The sequence below is a fragment of the Mus pahari genome, chromosome 1 (assembly GCF_900095145.1).
Source record: "Mus pahari chromosome 1, PAHARI_EIJ_v1.1, whole genome shotgun sequence".
Lineage (NCBI taxonomy): Eukaryota > Metazoa > Chordata > Mammalia > Rodentia > Muridae > Mus > Mus pahari.
The window spans coordinates 155,334,175-155,349,343 of record NC_034590.1 but is presented as its reverse complement, the minus strand read 5'-3'; the positions used below and the strand labels follow the sequence as shown (position 1 = coordinate 155,349,343).

At 48.0% G+C, this 15,169-nt stretch overlaps 1 protein-coding gene across 2 annotated transcripts in view; it reads left to right on the top strand.

The window, feature by feature from the left end:
• Cpn1 (carboxypeptidase N subunit 1) overlaps window positions 1-5,611 on the top strand; it is a 34,273-nt gene extending 28,662 nt beyond the window's left edge. Inside the window, exons 8-9 of one of the 2 annotated variants that reach the window (XM_021210877.2) lie at window positions 1,489-1,607; window positions 4,837-5,611. In XM_021210877.2, the coding sequence (XP_021066536.1) occupies window positions 1,489-1,607; window positions 4,837-4,980 (263 nt within the window). In that variant the 3' untranslated portion in view covers window positions 4,981-5,611. The remainder of the gene's footprint in view (window positions 1-1,488; window positions 1,608-4,836) is intronic. The other variant, XM_029536473.1, reaches the window with a different exon arrangement.
• The last annotated feature ends 9,558 nt before the right edge of the window (window positions 5,612-15,169 follow it).

The window sequence follows — 15,169 nt, the reverse complement described above, 5'->3', positions numbered from 1 at the left end:
CTTTGTAGACCAGGCTGGCCTCGAACTCAGAAATCCGCCTGCCTCTGCCTCCCGAGTGCTGGGATTAAAGGCGTGCGCCACCACGCCCAGCTACTTACCTATTTTTAAAGATTTTATTTGTATTTTGGTCTGTGTGTATGGGTATCTCACCTGCATGTATGTAATTGCACTGTGTCCATGCAGTGCCCAAGGAGGCCAGAAGGGGGCATCTGAACCCCTAGAGCTGGAGTTACAACCAGTTGTGAACCACCATGTGGGCACTGGAAACCAAACCCAGGTCCTCTGCAAGGGCAGCCAGTGCTCTTAATTGCTGAGCCATCTCTCCAGACACTCTCACAATTGATTCTCGAGGGATGAAGGATCATTGGCCAAAATTCTGCAACCCTACTCTAAAATAATAGACTTCGTTTCATGTTTTATTTTCTCTTTAACTTTCTTCTGAAGGTGACGGAAGAAATTATAATCAGCAAGGACTGGACATGTGACTGTTGAGAGTGGACTTGCCTGGTGTGCCTAGGAAGAAGCCTTGAGCTCAGTCCCAGCACCAGAGACATTAGACTTGTAATCAGTACAATCCCCAGAACTGGCGAGGTTAAATAGAACCAGTAGTGGTACATTGAGGCCATCTTCAGGCAAAATAACTAGTTTGGAGCTATACAAGACCCTGTCTTACAAACATATTTAAAAATACTCTCTGGCTGGCATGGTAGCGCACCCTGTAATCCCAACACCCAGAAGGCTGTGAACTTGAGGGACCAGCCTGCATAATGACCTTGACACTAGCTTGGGTCACACGAGACCCTGTTGTCTCAAAAGAGGGAAGATGGGGGTAGGGTGAGAAAAGTAAAATTTCAAGGCAGACGGTTAGTGATCATTTGGTCTGACTCTTCATGTACAACACCCTTGGGTGGTGGGTGTCCAACCTGGATGCCAGGGTTGTTAGCATAGACTGTGCACTGCTCAGCTAGGTAGATTTCCCGGGGTCTTGATTCAGCTTCCAAGCACTCTCATTCTTCTATACAGTAGTTTGTTTTCTTCCACTGACAGCTGTGTATCAGAGTAATTTCTGCTTCTCACTGACAAAATCTGCCTCAATACAACTTAAGACTAGGGCACTCAGCTTTATTTCTTCAAACATTCTTTTCTTAGAAGAAAAAATGGCTTTCCCGAATGTCAGAGGGGCTCACCATTTTTGTGTCAGGCAAAATATTAACAGACATCTCCACCTTTTCTCTTTCCTAGCGACTTTTTACTGGGTGTGAGTCTGTGCTAGTCCCGGGATCTAGAGCGGACTGTAGTGTGAGGCACAGCACAGGGACACCTTCCCAGGAGTGACTCATCCTGGGGAACAGTCTTCTGAGCCATGAAGGGGTGCTGTCACACTGTGAGCGAAAACCAGGCTTGTGGTCAGCTCAGACTTCCATGGACAGGTTCTGTCTGAAGAATGCTTGAAGTCAGCTGACTGAGTTACATCCTTCTGATGTTTAGGTGAACACGGGGATTATTTCCGGCTGCTGCTCCCGGGTACTTACTCTGTCACTGCCAAGGCACCAGGGTACGACCCCAAAACAGTGACTGTGACGGTGGGGCCTGTGGGACCAACAGTGGTAAGCCTTAACCCGAGTGTCATGCTTCGTCTTAAATGGCCCATTGCTGGGTTGTTCCCCTTGACATGTCCATCTCTGTGGCACTATATGTCGCTCTAATCCTGCTTCTTCCCTCTGTAAATGGGTGCTAACACTTCGTCTTAGTCAGGGTCTCTATTGCTGTGATGAAACACCATGACCAAAAAGCAAATTGGGGGAGAAATAGGTTCAAAACTGAAGGAAGTCAGGACAGGAACTCAATGGGGCAGGATCCTGGGGACAGGAGCGGATGCAGAGGCCATGGAGGGGTGCTGCTTACTGGCCTGCTCAGCCTGCTTTCTTACAGAACCCAGGACCACCAGCCCAGGGATGGCCCCACCCGCCATGGTCCACCCCCTTGATCACTAATGGAGAAAATGCCTTACAGCTGGATCTCATAGAGGCATTTCCTCAACTGAGGTTCCTTTCCTCTCTGATGACTCTAGCGTGTGTCACGTTGACACACAAAACCAATCAGTACACACTTCCTCCTAAAGGACTGCAAAGACAAAGCACAGGTCCATAGAGGTGTGTCACAGGCCAGTTAGTAAGCCCTGGAGAGTCCCCAGACAGCACCGGTTGTGTTATTCAAGGCCATAGACAGGACCTACCACTAGGTGGCGCTCTGAACGCCGACTGTGCCCTGTTGTCTCAGGCTCACTTTCCATGGCTGGCACCAAGGACCAGCCACCTCCAGTCCTCAACTCTCCACAACTCTCCTTTATAGATAGGATGAGGAGCAAAGAACCATTGATTTACAGCCCAGAACTTTCGACGTTAGATCATACTAGGTTAAACCTCAGAGGGGCATTTATCAGACCCACAGGAGCTCAAACAGGGTATCTTTTGACGCACAGAACTCAGCACACTTTGAGTAGCTGCTGGGCATCAGATACTGCAGGAGAACTTTCCAGAATTACTCATTCTAACCTTCACAACCACCCGTAGGTGTCACGGATGAGTGGATGGTGGGAGTGGGATTTGCTACCTCATGTGTGGCAGGAACTCTCTCCATGCTCTCGGCCTGGACACACAATCCTGTAAGGCCAATGGCACAGAGAGCTTCGGGTCTTTTAAAAATGTCGTGGAAGCTGAGAGATCATTAATACTCCACCCACTTCTGCCTCTCTCTCTCTCTGTCTCTGTGTCTGTCTGTCTGCCTCTCTCTGTATGTCTCTGTCCCTCTGTCTGTCTGTCTGTCTGTCTGTCTGTCTCTCTGTCTCTCTCTCTCTCTCTCTCTGTGTGTGTGTGTGTGTGTGTGTGTGTGTGTGTGTGTGTTGAGATGTGTGGGATGTGTGAATGTGTGTTGTGAGAGAATGGGGCATGGGCATGCCATGACGGAGGTCCAAGGGCATTTTCAGGTGTCAGTCTTTGCCTGCCACCTAATTTGAGGCAGTGTCCCCTTGCTGTCTGCTTCTGCACCCTGTGTGCGCTCTAGGCCAGCTGGCCTGGGCACTGCTCTGCATCTCTGTCTCCAGTCTCCACGGAGGGTCACTGGATTCCAGAACCACCCTGTGGTACGTTGCTTTAAGGGGTTTTGGGGGCTCAGACTCCGGTCTTCACACTTGTATGACCGAGCCCTCCATTACGCAGAACCCTATTTCCCAGCCAGCCAATCCTCTTTCTTCCCTATCCCACCCTAAAATCAAGTGCTCCACATCCATAACTAGTGTACTGTAGGCAGGCCCGGTCTGCCAAATGCAGAGGGCTCCACAGCTTACTGAGTTGTGACTATTTTGAAGTAGCTCACCCCCCCCCCCAACAAACACACACACATATCCTTTAAATAAACTAGCATAACCAGTCATTGTGTCACCCAGAGGCACAATCTGTCATTTGGATGTAGTATTCCGGGAGACAGTAACAGCTACCAGTCTGTTACCATCTACTTCCCTTCTATTTAATTTTAGAGCAGTTAGCTACTTGCTTGAGGGAAAAAAAGACGATCACTAAAGGGCCTTTGATGTTGTTATTACAGTTAAGAGGATTAAAATGTCTTCCAGCTTCTCTGGTTCTCTGCGGTCCCCACCTCCCTCCCAAGGCTGGGGGCCTTTCTCTCTCCTCTGCCCTTTGCTCCTCTGCTGGCTCCTCTCCTCTCTTCTGTTCCTTTCCCAGGCTTAGGTGTTACTGACTGGGAAGTGGGAAGTGGTCTCCTACAGTTGGCTCTGACTCCCCTCCCCTTTACAGAACTAGCAGAAAATCTGGCTCTGGATTTTTATGGAAGAGGCAGGAAACTCAGTGGTGTGTTTTCAACTCCAGAGCTTCTGTGGTTCCAGGGAGAGGTTGCCAGGGAAGCCCCAGGGGAGTGTACTTAGGACTTGGTGTCACTCCCTCCTGTTTATGACGGCTCCACACCCAGTGTCCCACGCCCAATTCACAACATCTTTCCACTTGCCTTCCATGACTAGAGGACAGTTGTACACAGCCCTTGGAAGATCACACGGATGCCCGTGAAATCTTGGGCTTACAAAATTAGGGGGGTGTGGTGGCACAACACCTTTAATCCTAACACTCTGGACACCGAGGCAGGTGGATCTCTGTGAGTCCAAGGCCAGCCTGATCTACAAAGCAACCTCGAAGTAGCCAGGGCTATGTAGTGAGACCCTGTCTCAGAAAAAGAAAAAAATCGAACCAGACAGTCTCTGAGTCTCTGTCACCTCCGTTGCCGTGCCGTGTGGCAGAGGGTTGAGATACTCATTGGCATGTATGGTGACTCAGAGTCAGCAGGAGGGGGAAAGATTAAAAGTCCCCTTTACCCTTTCAGTCAGCACTCTTGCCCTAAGCAGGGTATAAGTGGAAATGCGATTGGAGATGTAAATAGAATTTTATGCTAATACATGTATTAAAAAAAACATACATGGGACTGGAGAGATGGCTCAATGGTTAAGAGCAATGACTGCTCTTTTGAGGTCCTGAGTTCAATTCCCAGCAACCACATGGTGGCTCACAGCTCTCTGTAATGGGATCTGATGTCTTTCCTGATGTGCATGAAGACAGTGTGCTTATATAATACAATAACTGCGTTTTTAAAAAGTTAAAAAAAAAAACCAACTATATTTAGTCCCTCCAGCTGCCACACACTTTGTGCAACCAGTGATTAACTCTGTGCCACTGTTCTGGGAAACAATTACCAAGTCTGCAGCACCATTAGAACCTGGGGCGATGTGGGGAAACGCCTAACAGGAGCTTAGCTTCTGCCTTACCTTTGCAGGTTGACTTCCAACTCAAGCGAAGCTCATCTCAGGTGTACCCTGTGCAGAGAGCTCCCGGCCGAGGACAGGGAAGCAGGGCAAAGCAGCCCCGGACATCCAGAAAGAAAGACCCAGCAACGAAGCGGCATAGGGGCCCTGCATGAAGCCAGCACCCAGGATCACACACAGCAAGGCCGTCCCTGCTCGAAAACCCCATGGCCACACTTCTCTTTTATTATCTGGGACAGATTTAGACACAGGCACATACAGAACAGTTCCAAGTGTCTCTGTCTGCCCCAGGAGCAAGCCTTCCTCAGGCCAGCATTAAAGGAGTCTGAACCTTCCAGAAACTGGTGCCACTGTGCGTGCCTGCAGCAGGGTTCTGGACATCTTCCTGGGAGTCTGGTTGGGGTCACTGCAGGCTGAGATAGGCTCCTGCTGGTTGTCTGTCTGTCTCCAGAGTCTGGCATGGAGCTGGTGACAACGTGGTGCTGCAAGAGGCTGTCAAAATGACTGCTGAGGCGATTCAGAATTCCCTGGGACCATTTCCACAGTGGTCAGTGGTTTCTAGTAAGGAGGGGATGTGACCCGCAGGACCCAGTTCCCCGTCCCTCACGTGTGACCACTGCCAACAAATTTACACCTTTTGAAATGTTTTCTGGGTATGTAGGAGACATAGCACCCCTGTAGCCTGGGACATGTCCTGTGGGGCAGTGTTCGGGGCCTCTCAAGAGTCCCAGCTGAAACCACTGGTTCTGAAGGCATCATTGAGCAAATTAGATGTTTCTGAATTCACTGTGTCCTCTTCCGTCTCGTGCCTAGAGCATACAGCATCATCGGGCTGCTGTCCCAAGTCCCCTGTCCCCAGTGCTGGCAGTTAGGGATCAGCCTGAGTTTCCTCAGCTATTCCACTAAGGGGCACAGCTTTTTCCTGCAGATGAGCAGATTCCCTCTCACGCCTCAGGGCAGAGCCTCACAGACACCAGCAGCTGTAAAGATGTGGGATTTCTGGCGAGTTTCTGTGACCAGAAGGAAGAGAGTCGAAGATGCATCCTCTCCCCTCTAAGAGCTGTCTCTCCTCAGGCTGAAAGGTTAATGCTTTCTTCAAAGTTTCCCAGGTTGAACTCCTTGGGTTCCGTCTTCTAGTGACACAGCTTTGAGAGGGCGCAGCTCAGTCCAGTGACACGTGATGCCTGCACCTGTCACATGTGCCACCTATTTCTAGGTTGTGTGAATATCATGTACTAAGTCATTTGACAAACTGATGTCTACAAAATGATGACTCTAGAGTGCTTGCTGGCAAGGCTATAGACTTCTTCTTTTTCTTCTTCTTCTTCTTCTTCTTCTTCTTCTTCTTCTTCTTCTTCTTCTTCTTCTTCTTCTGTTTGTTTGTTTGTTTGTTTGTTTTTTGAGACAGGGTTTCCCTGTGTAGCCCTGGCTGTCCTGGAACTCACTTTGTAGACCAGGATGGCCTCAAACTCAGAAATCCGCCTGCCTCTGCCTCCCGAGTGCTGGGATTAAAGGCGTGGTCACCACACCCAGCCCAGACTTTCTTTTGTGCTAGGGATTTTATTTATTTATTTATTTATTTATTTATTTATTTATTATATGTAAGTACACTGTAGCTGTCGTCAGACACTCCAGAAGAGGGCATCAGATCTTGTTACGGATGGTTATGAGCCACCATGTGGTTGCTGGGATTTGAACTCTGGACCTTCGGAAGAGCAGTCGGGTGCTCTTACCCACTGAGCCATCTCACCAGCCCCTGTGCTAGGGATTTTTACTGGGTCTCTGGTCACTAGAATGCAGAGAATACAAAGAGGAAGGAAACATGGCTCATGGTCTCAATGCGGCCGTGTAGCAGGGAAGACTGCCAATACATTGTCAAAATTACTGTGACCCCAGAATTCTGAGGTAGGGTTGGGGAGCCCACCGAGGACTGGGCAGAACATGATTGGCTGATGGTCATAGCTTCTGCCAAAGAGCTGGCCAGACAGGCGGTCACTGGGAGCCAGCTGGGAAGGTGGCCTCCGCCTTGGAGGGGCGGTAGCAAAGACATGTGCAAGCTCAGAGCAGTTGCCAGCAGCCCCTTGGGACTTTGCCACTTTCCTAAAGACTTCCATCTCCTCTCTCAGATCTCCTCTGCTTGCCACCCTGAGGCAGAAACACTAAGCCGGTTGAGGCTCCACCTCAACCAGTGCCTTAGCAGTGCCTCAGCGGGCCCATGCTGAGCCATTCTCCCCCATCCCCACCCCCTATGAGGCATCAGCTATACAAGTTTGGTGTAAAATTAAGTTTATTGGGGACATGGGAAGGGGGTCTGGAAAGGGAGTAAAGGCAGAGAAGAAAGGGGACAGAGCAGGACAGACAGACAGGAGAAAGAAGGGATGAGGCTGGTGGGAACACGTGGGGAGAGAGGAAAAAGCTGGGGTGGGGGTGGGGAAGAATCCTTTTATATGTGAGCCAGGCTAGTACCTGGCTGTTGCTAAGTAACCGTTGGGCAGAGCCTAGAGGAAATGCTAACAACCACCACCCCCCAAAAGATCATAGAAACAAAATGCACAGATTTAAGAAAATATTTAGTTACCATTGTGTGTGCACACACGATGGCATGTATGTGGGGATCTGGGACAGCTTGCAGATCTTGGCACCCTAGATCCACCAAGTGGGACCTGGGACTTGAACTCAGGTCCTAAGGCTTGTCAGCAAGCTGCCTTCACACACACACACACACACACACACACACACACCCCAGCCATCTCACAGCATTATACAACTGGTTTTTAAGAGATCAGGTGGGGGCTGGAGAGATGGCTCAGCAGTTAAGAACACTGACTGCTCTTCTGAAGGTCCTGAGTTCAAATCCCAGCCACCATCAGTAATGGGATCTGATGCCCTCTTCTGGTGTGTCTGAAGACAGCTGCAGTGTACTTACATTTAATAAAGGGAGAGAGAGAAAGAGAGAAAGAGAGAGAGAGAGAGAGAGAGAGAGAGAGAGAGAGAGAGAGAGAGGGGGTGTAGTGGGGGTTAGAGTGAGCAGGGGCTTTGGCCTTTGACCCACTGTTGTTTGCCTCCAGTGTTCCCACAGTCACACCAAACTGCTTGTCTGTGGGCTGTGGAATGCTTCCCGAGTGTGGATACCGAGTGTCCCAGGACAGTATTGTTTTGTCTTTCTCAGAGCTAAACTCACTAACACTGCTACCCCCAACTTCTTCCTACACAACACTGAGAAGAAAAAGTGAGCAGAAATCCTCCTGCCTCTGTCTCTAAGGTGTTTGGATTAAAAGCATGCACCAACATGCCTGGCCTGTTAATACCTCTTAAAGGTTTTGCATGAGAGTTGAAAGGAAATTAGATCAGTTTCTCTCTCTCTCTCTCTCTCTCTCTCTCTCTCTCAGTAGTTAGTGCTCATGGAATACAAAAGCATCGGACCCCCATAGGTAACATATGTGCTCTTTCTTGCTGAGCCATCTTTCCAATCCCATAAGTGTAATTGAGCAGGTATGGCAAGGGAAGAGTGCCTTAGTTTCTCTTTCTGTTGCTATGATTAAAGAAAAGAGGGGGCTGAACAGATAGTTCAACAGTTAAGAGCACTGACTTCTCTTCCAGAGGTCCTGAGTTCAAATCCCAGCAACTACATGGTGACTCACAACCATCAGTAATGGGATCTGATGCCCTCTTTTGGTGTGTCTGAAGATAGCAACAGTGTATTCGCATGCATAAAGTCAATAAGAGAGAGAGAGAGAGAGAGAGAGAGAGAGAGAGAGAGAGAGAGAGAGAACTAACAAAAGCAATTTAGGGGAGGAAAGGGTTTACTCTGACTCACAGTGGAAGTCACGACAGCCAGCGCTTGAGACAGTTCTGCTCAAGTCTATAGCCACGGAGCAGAGAACAATGAAAGCAAGCACTAGGCTCCCTTCTGCGAGAGATGGCTTAGTGATTAACAGAACTTACTGTTCTTCCAGAGGACCCAAGTTCAGTTCCTAGCAAGTAGTTACTGTCATGACAGCAATTATTGGGGCAGTTGGTGTAGTGTACAGAAGGCTGAAGAACTGGTTGTTGGTGTGCAAAAACACCTGCTTGCTCTCAGAAGTGTTGGGGGAGGAGATGATGCTGAGGCTAAGGAGCACCTGTTGCTCTTCCAGAGGACGTGGGTTTGGTGCCCAGCATCCACATGGTGTCTCACAGTCCTTTGTAACTCCAGTTCCAGAGGATCTGATACCCTCTGGTCTCCATGGGCACCACATACACATGGTGTTCAGACACACACACCAGCAAAACCACCCTGCACATACAGATAAGTCTGCTTCATAAGATGTACCGTGGATTGACAGGAACGGAGATTGTAGTAGAACAGTTTGTGTTATGTGTTCATCTGGTAGATAGTCCAGTCTCATCCTGTTTGAATGGTGGGGAGAGAGACAAACCAGAGAGACACAGTTTCTACATTTTTGGAGTTGGACAAATGGGATGGAGGCAACAAAGACTAAAACAATTTACTACATAAAAAGAGAAGAGGAATGTTTATCTGAAACGTGAAGCCCAGAGATCAGAAGCAGGGACCTGTAGAGGAATTGTAGATGGTTAAGGAAGATTTATCTGAGCAGGTGATATCATCCGGGCTAATACGGAAAGGAGAACATGGGAGGCTTACCAAGAACAGACTAGTTATGGATCCAGGCTAAAGGAATCATGGCCCAAGGATCCCGTAGCAGGGAACAGCCTCTCTGTCTCCAGCATCTCTTGGATCCAAGGGTACATGTGTGTCCCTGGTGTGTGAGGAGGTGTGTGAAGTGGTAGCCTCTGGTTTCTTTGGAAAGTCAGTTGCAACAAATGATGGCTTGCTGGGGCACACAGGTGAAAGGATGTCTTGCTAAAGCAGACACGGGAAAGAAGACATAATGAAGTATATAAATATGACCCTACAGGCAGAGGGAGCTGGAGCATTGGCCTTGCTAACAACATGCATGCATTGGTTTGCCTTACTCCTGAGGTTCCTGTGGCTTCTTGCTACCTCCTCAGACTTGGCCGGTTTCTTCAGGATCACCCCACAGCTGCTGGTTCGTGTGTGGTGTCTTCCGGATGAGAGGACTGGACTGCAGCTGCTGATTTGTATGTATTTGGTGTTTGATTTGGGACTGAACTGCTATATCTGTATGATGAAGATTGGACTCTCCCCCAGAGAACTCTTTCTAAAGAGGTCTGCTTTCCTGTGTCCTAATGACTTTTCTCTTCCATTACCTCTGGTGGGTGGTGTGCTAGAGCAGAGGTTGAATCCTTAATAAAGTAAATTGGAAAAATGTATGCCTACAGGTGGATGCTCTCACTTTCTCCCACACTGCAAGTCTAACTCCAAACCACATCCTAACCACAAAGTCTGGTCAGCAGTGAGCCAGGAAAACTGACTTTTTCCACGGCAACAGAACACACAGGGGAACCTGACCAACCATCCCCAAAACAAGGTTCTACAAAGTGGGACAACTTGCCTCTGAGCAAACCTGGCATCAGACCTGGAGAAGTGGAAGTCCCTGTGTGAGACTTCTGTCCTACTGTGTTCCTGGCACGCAGCCTGCACGCTAATGGCCCTCTCCCACCTGGAGTGTGGCTTCAGGGAGGCTGCAACACTGGCTTCATTCAGACTTTTAAACCTTGAGGAACGTTGCTGGGCAGATGCCTAAGCAAACGCAAGCCCTCTAGCTTCTCCTAAAAGTTAAATTCCACCATTTGGAAAGGCCTCCCGTCACCTGTCACTCATGTAATTAATAAGCCTCACCACGCCCCTTCCCCTCCTCACCACGCCTTTTCTTCCTCACCACGCCCCTTCCCCTCCTCACTGTGCCCCTTCCCCTCCTCACCACGCCCCTTCCCCTCCTCACCATGCCCCTTCCTCCTCACCACGCCCCTTCCTCCTCGCCACGCCCCTTCCTCCTCTTCCTGCTCCTTCCCCTCCTCACCACGCCCCTCCCCTCCTCGCCACGCCCCTTCCCCTCCTCGCCACGCCCCTTACCCCTCCTCGCCACGCCCCTTCCTCCTCCTCATGCTCCTTCCCCTCCTCACCACGCCCCTTCCTCCTCACCACGCCCCTTCCCTTCCTGGGTCTTTCTCTACTTCTCTCTCCCTCAGGCTGGCTAAGCTTCTCCCTGACTGGGTCCAGGGAGAGTTGGCAGAGGCTCTGCACCCCTGCAGAGAGCAGCCTCAGGGTGGGCTGTGGTTTGTTTCTTTGCTGGCCTTCTTCACACAGTCCTGAGAACAGACAAATAAAACTGTTTCTTGGCTCCATATTCCCCTCATGGGGAAGGAAAAGGCCTCTTTAACTTCTCTTAGATTGTCCCCAGCCAGGCCTTAGGCGACACCATGCTGAGCTTAAGATCAAAGGAGCTGATGAATCTCCTTAAATTGTCTCCAGAGAAGAAATAACAGGACCACAACTCTATTCCTTTTCCAAAAGACCTAAATGTTTTTACACTGTGGTTTATAGCTAACCAATAAAATTATTTTATTATCCCACAGACCAATAAAAATTTTTAATGACAAGTTAAAGGATCACTAACTATTTTGGAGTAACTTACTGATTTTCTAATAAGGCCGATTAGAAGAAATATGTCTGCCATCATCCACCTTCATGAACCCCTAACTGCTTTCATGTCCCAAGTTAGGAAAATCTCTCATCTTCACATTAAAAGTCATGATCCAGGCTTAGCAGTTAAGAGAGCTTGCTGTTCCTTCAGAGAACCTGGGATCAGTTCCCTCACACTCACCTGTAACTTCAGCTCCAGGAGTTAGACACACACCACACACACACACACACACACACACACACACACCATACAGACACATAACAAAATGTTTCAGCTGGACATGGTGATACAGGCCTTTAATCCCAGCAACTGAGAGGTAGGAGGAGCTCTGTGAGTTCAAGGTCAGCCTGATCTACATAGTGAGAGGCTGTCTCAAATGAGAAATAAGTAGACCAATAAACAAAGCGTAATCTTTAAAAGTATGCTAACTCCCTTCGCTCTTTATGCTACAGTAAATGTTTCATTTCTGGTTTGCATCAGTGTCTTAGATAACTAAGTCTTTATGCGTGAGAACTTCACACACAGCTGGATCCAGATACCCCTCTCTGTAGCCTAAAATCTCTCTGCTTTTTATCTCATTGTCCGTGGTGACAGCTTCTTTCTCGAAGTCTCTCCCAAGACAAGGAAGGGTAACTGAGAGTTCGAAGTTTGTATTCTCCCAGCCTAGACACAGCCTACTTGTAACTCTGTGTGACACGGATTTGGCTGTGACTTTCAGTAACACAAGTTGGTAAACCATCATAGTGACTCTGGTTGGTCAGTCCGGGGCTATGTGCCACCACTCCTGGAAGATGGAGTGTGTGTGTGTGTGTGTGTGTGTGTGTGTGTGTGGGCGTGTGGGTGTGTGCAGGCACCCATGCACACATAGAACACTGGTTATCATTAAACAACGGCAGCATTCTTTTATTCCAATCTTAATTATTAATACTAGTGTTCAGATCCCACATTATGCTCCGCCCAATAGATCCATCTATATCCAGATGCATTTGTGTAGGCTGCGGAATGGCTGTGCCCATTGAAGAGGCTGCGGCAGAGTTCAGGGTGTTTCTGAAGTACAGCAAGGATGCTGAGAGTCAGGTTAGTAGAGTCTGTATTGATGGGAGCTGCAGTGGCTGTAAGGCAGAGCAAGACTGCAAAGTCGAGCCCAGCTGTGGAGGCAGAAGGGCAGGATGAGACCAAGATGAAGGGATGGGCAGACAGATTGAGCCGGACCAGACTGATGGACTAGAGAATAGGCACACAGCAGTTGGGTACCAGCTTCCACTGCAAGGATGGAGGTGAGCTGAAGGCCCTGAAATAGCTGAGTGAATCTCTCCTGTAGATCCCTGACACACACCAGATGTTTGGAGCTCTGTCATCTCTGGGGTTAGCATCCATCTCTTTATAGGGTCCAAGTGAGGGAGTTTCTGCTCTTTCCTTGGTACAGTGTGTCTGCTAAGTCCTTGGGCCATGCTTTCCCTGATGCCCCCTTGGCCCTTACAATTCCAATCCAACATGATAAATTTACACCGTGGCATACTTTCTTCTCGTGGGAACAAGTCATTTGTCCGTCTGTGCTGCATGGCTGGTCAGTCTAGGTACAGATTCATTCTGCTTTCTCAAAACAATTCAAATGCTGCATCTATACTGGAGTTTCCCAGGGCAAGGCACCATCTGAACACCCCAGTTTTACAGAAAATGGAATAAAATTGCAGGGCAGCCTCACCTCCAACAGTGGATAGCTTTGTGCTTGTTTGTTTGTTTAACACTTGGAAGAGCAGCCCTCACTCTTGAGAATGAGAGTTTAGTATCAGCCTTGCGTTTTCTTTATTTATTCTGATGATAACTTGCTGTGATTACATATAGATGTAATAGATGCGTTGATTTGCACTCAGGGATGTCATACAAATTTTCCCTTCCTAAACAAAGTGCATGGATTTAAATAAACAAACAAGGAATAGAAAGGTGGTATGCCACATAGTAACCATTACTGGGCCCGGGATGTGCTCAGTTGGTAGAGGGCTTGCCTAGCTTGCAGGGCTTCCATTCTTGCCTTCCATACAATCCCAGTGCGTAGGAGATGGGAACAGGAGGCTCAGAAGTTCAAGGACATCTTTAGCAACATCTGGAGTTCAAGGCCAGCCTGGGAGGCAGGACAGCTAGCCTCATACACACAATGTTTTTCTGATACAAACAGTATAAGTGATTAAGTTGTGGAAAGCTTAGGGAAGATGAGATGAGCCAACCTCGTGAAGAACCCTTGGCTCTTCGTTTATAAGCTAAGAGTGACAGTGACCACGTCTACACTCAGCACGGCCTGTGCCAAGGCAACCGATGTTATCTAGAGAAAAAAAAAAACAAAACTTTATTATCTTACTCCATTGATGTGAATACCAGGACAAGGAAACAGATGACCTATTAGGAGTTTTGTGGGTTGTTTTCTTTCGTTTTCGAGATGGTGTCTCATTGTGTAGCCTAAGCTAGTCTTGAACTCAAGACCCTCTTGTCTCAGTCTTTCAAGTTCTACGGTTTCACTGCCAAGTCACCATGCTCAGCTATATTGTATTTTTAAAAATTACCTCTGGAGCCAGCAAAGGTGGCTCAGTGGGTATAGATGCCCTTGCCAAGTTTGATGACTAGAGAGTTCCATGGCTGGAATCCACACGGTGGAGGGAGAGAACTGACTCTTCTTGCAAGCTGGACTCTGTCCTCCACAGGAGCACTGTGGTACACGCAGGTGTGCAAAAGTTCACACACATACATAAGAAATAACCATTGAGGTTTCGGGTTTTTTTTTTTTTTACCCAAAATAATTAATTCTACTCAAATGAGGAATTCTGATTCTGTTCCTTGGAGAAATGTTTTTTTCTTTCTGATAAGGAAGAAAAACTAAAGGTGTACACTTTTCTATGCTGTGGTCCTTACATAAGGCCAGGTTAAAATAACTATTTTCTATAAAGTTCTCTTCAGGGGTTGGCTCAGTGATCACCACCTGCTCTCTCAGAGGCCCTGAGTTCAATGCCCAGTGCCCACGTGGCAGCTTACAACCATCTGTAACTCTGTTGCTAAGGGATCCAGACCCTCCTGGTCTCCTTGGACATCAGGCACACAAGTGATGCACAGAGATCCATGTATACAAAACACTCATACACATGAAATAAAAACACAATTGTCTTCAGTATTTTAGCAACTACCTTACAAGCTTCTGATTTCCTTCATTCTTTCAGAACCCAAATACCTTCTCCCCTTTTTATCTCTTTATGGAAATAGGAAGAAATATATATTTTGCAAGTACATAAAATGGATTTAAAAAAAAAAAAAAAAAGAAATACTACTTCTGGGACTAGACGGATGTCTTAGTTGAGAGCCCCGGCCGCCCTTCCAGAGGACCTGGGTTCAATTCCCAGCACTCACATGGCACTCACAACCGTATAACTCAATTTCAGGGGGTCTGATGCACTTTGTTGGCCTTCACAGGTGTCAGGCACACATGTGCTACCCAGGCAGACATGCAGGCAAGATGCCAATACACATAAAAATAAAATGAAAAATAAATAAAATTTAAGACTATTACTTGAGTTCGGCCTCTGCCCGTTGAGGCGAGCATGGTGTGCTATGAGGGGTATTTGTGTTAACAATTTGGTTTTGCTTACTTTTAAAATTTTTTTCCTTTGTTTCCTCACTATGTAGCCAAGGTTGACTGAAACTCTCTATTGAGACCAGGCTGGACTCAGACTCACAGAGATCCACCTGCCTCTACCTCTGCCTCTGCCTCTGCCTCTGCCTCTGCCTCTGC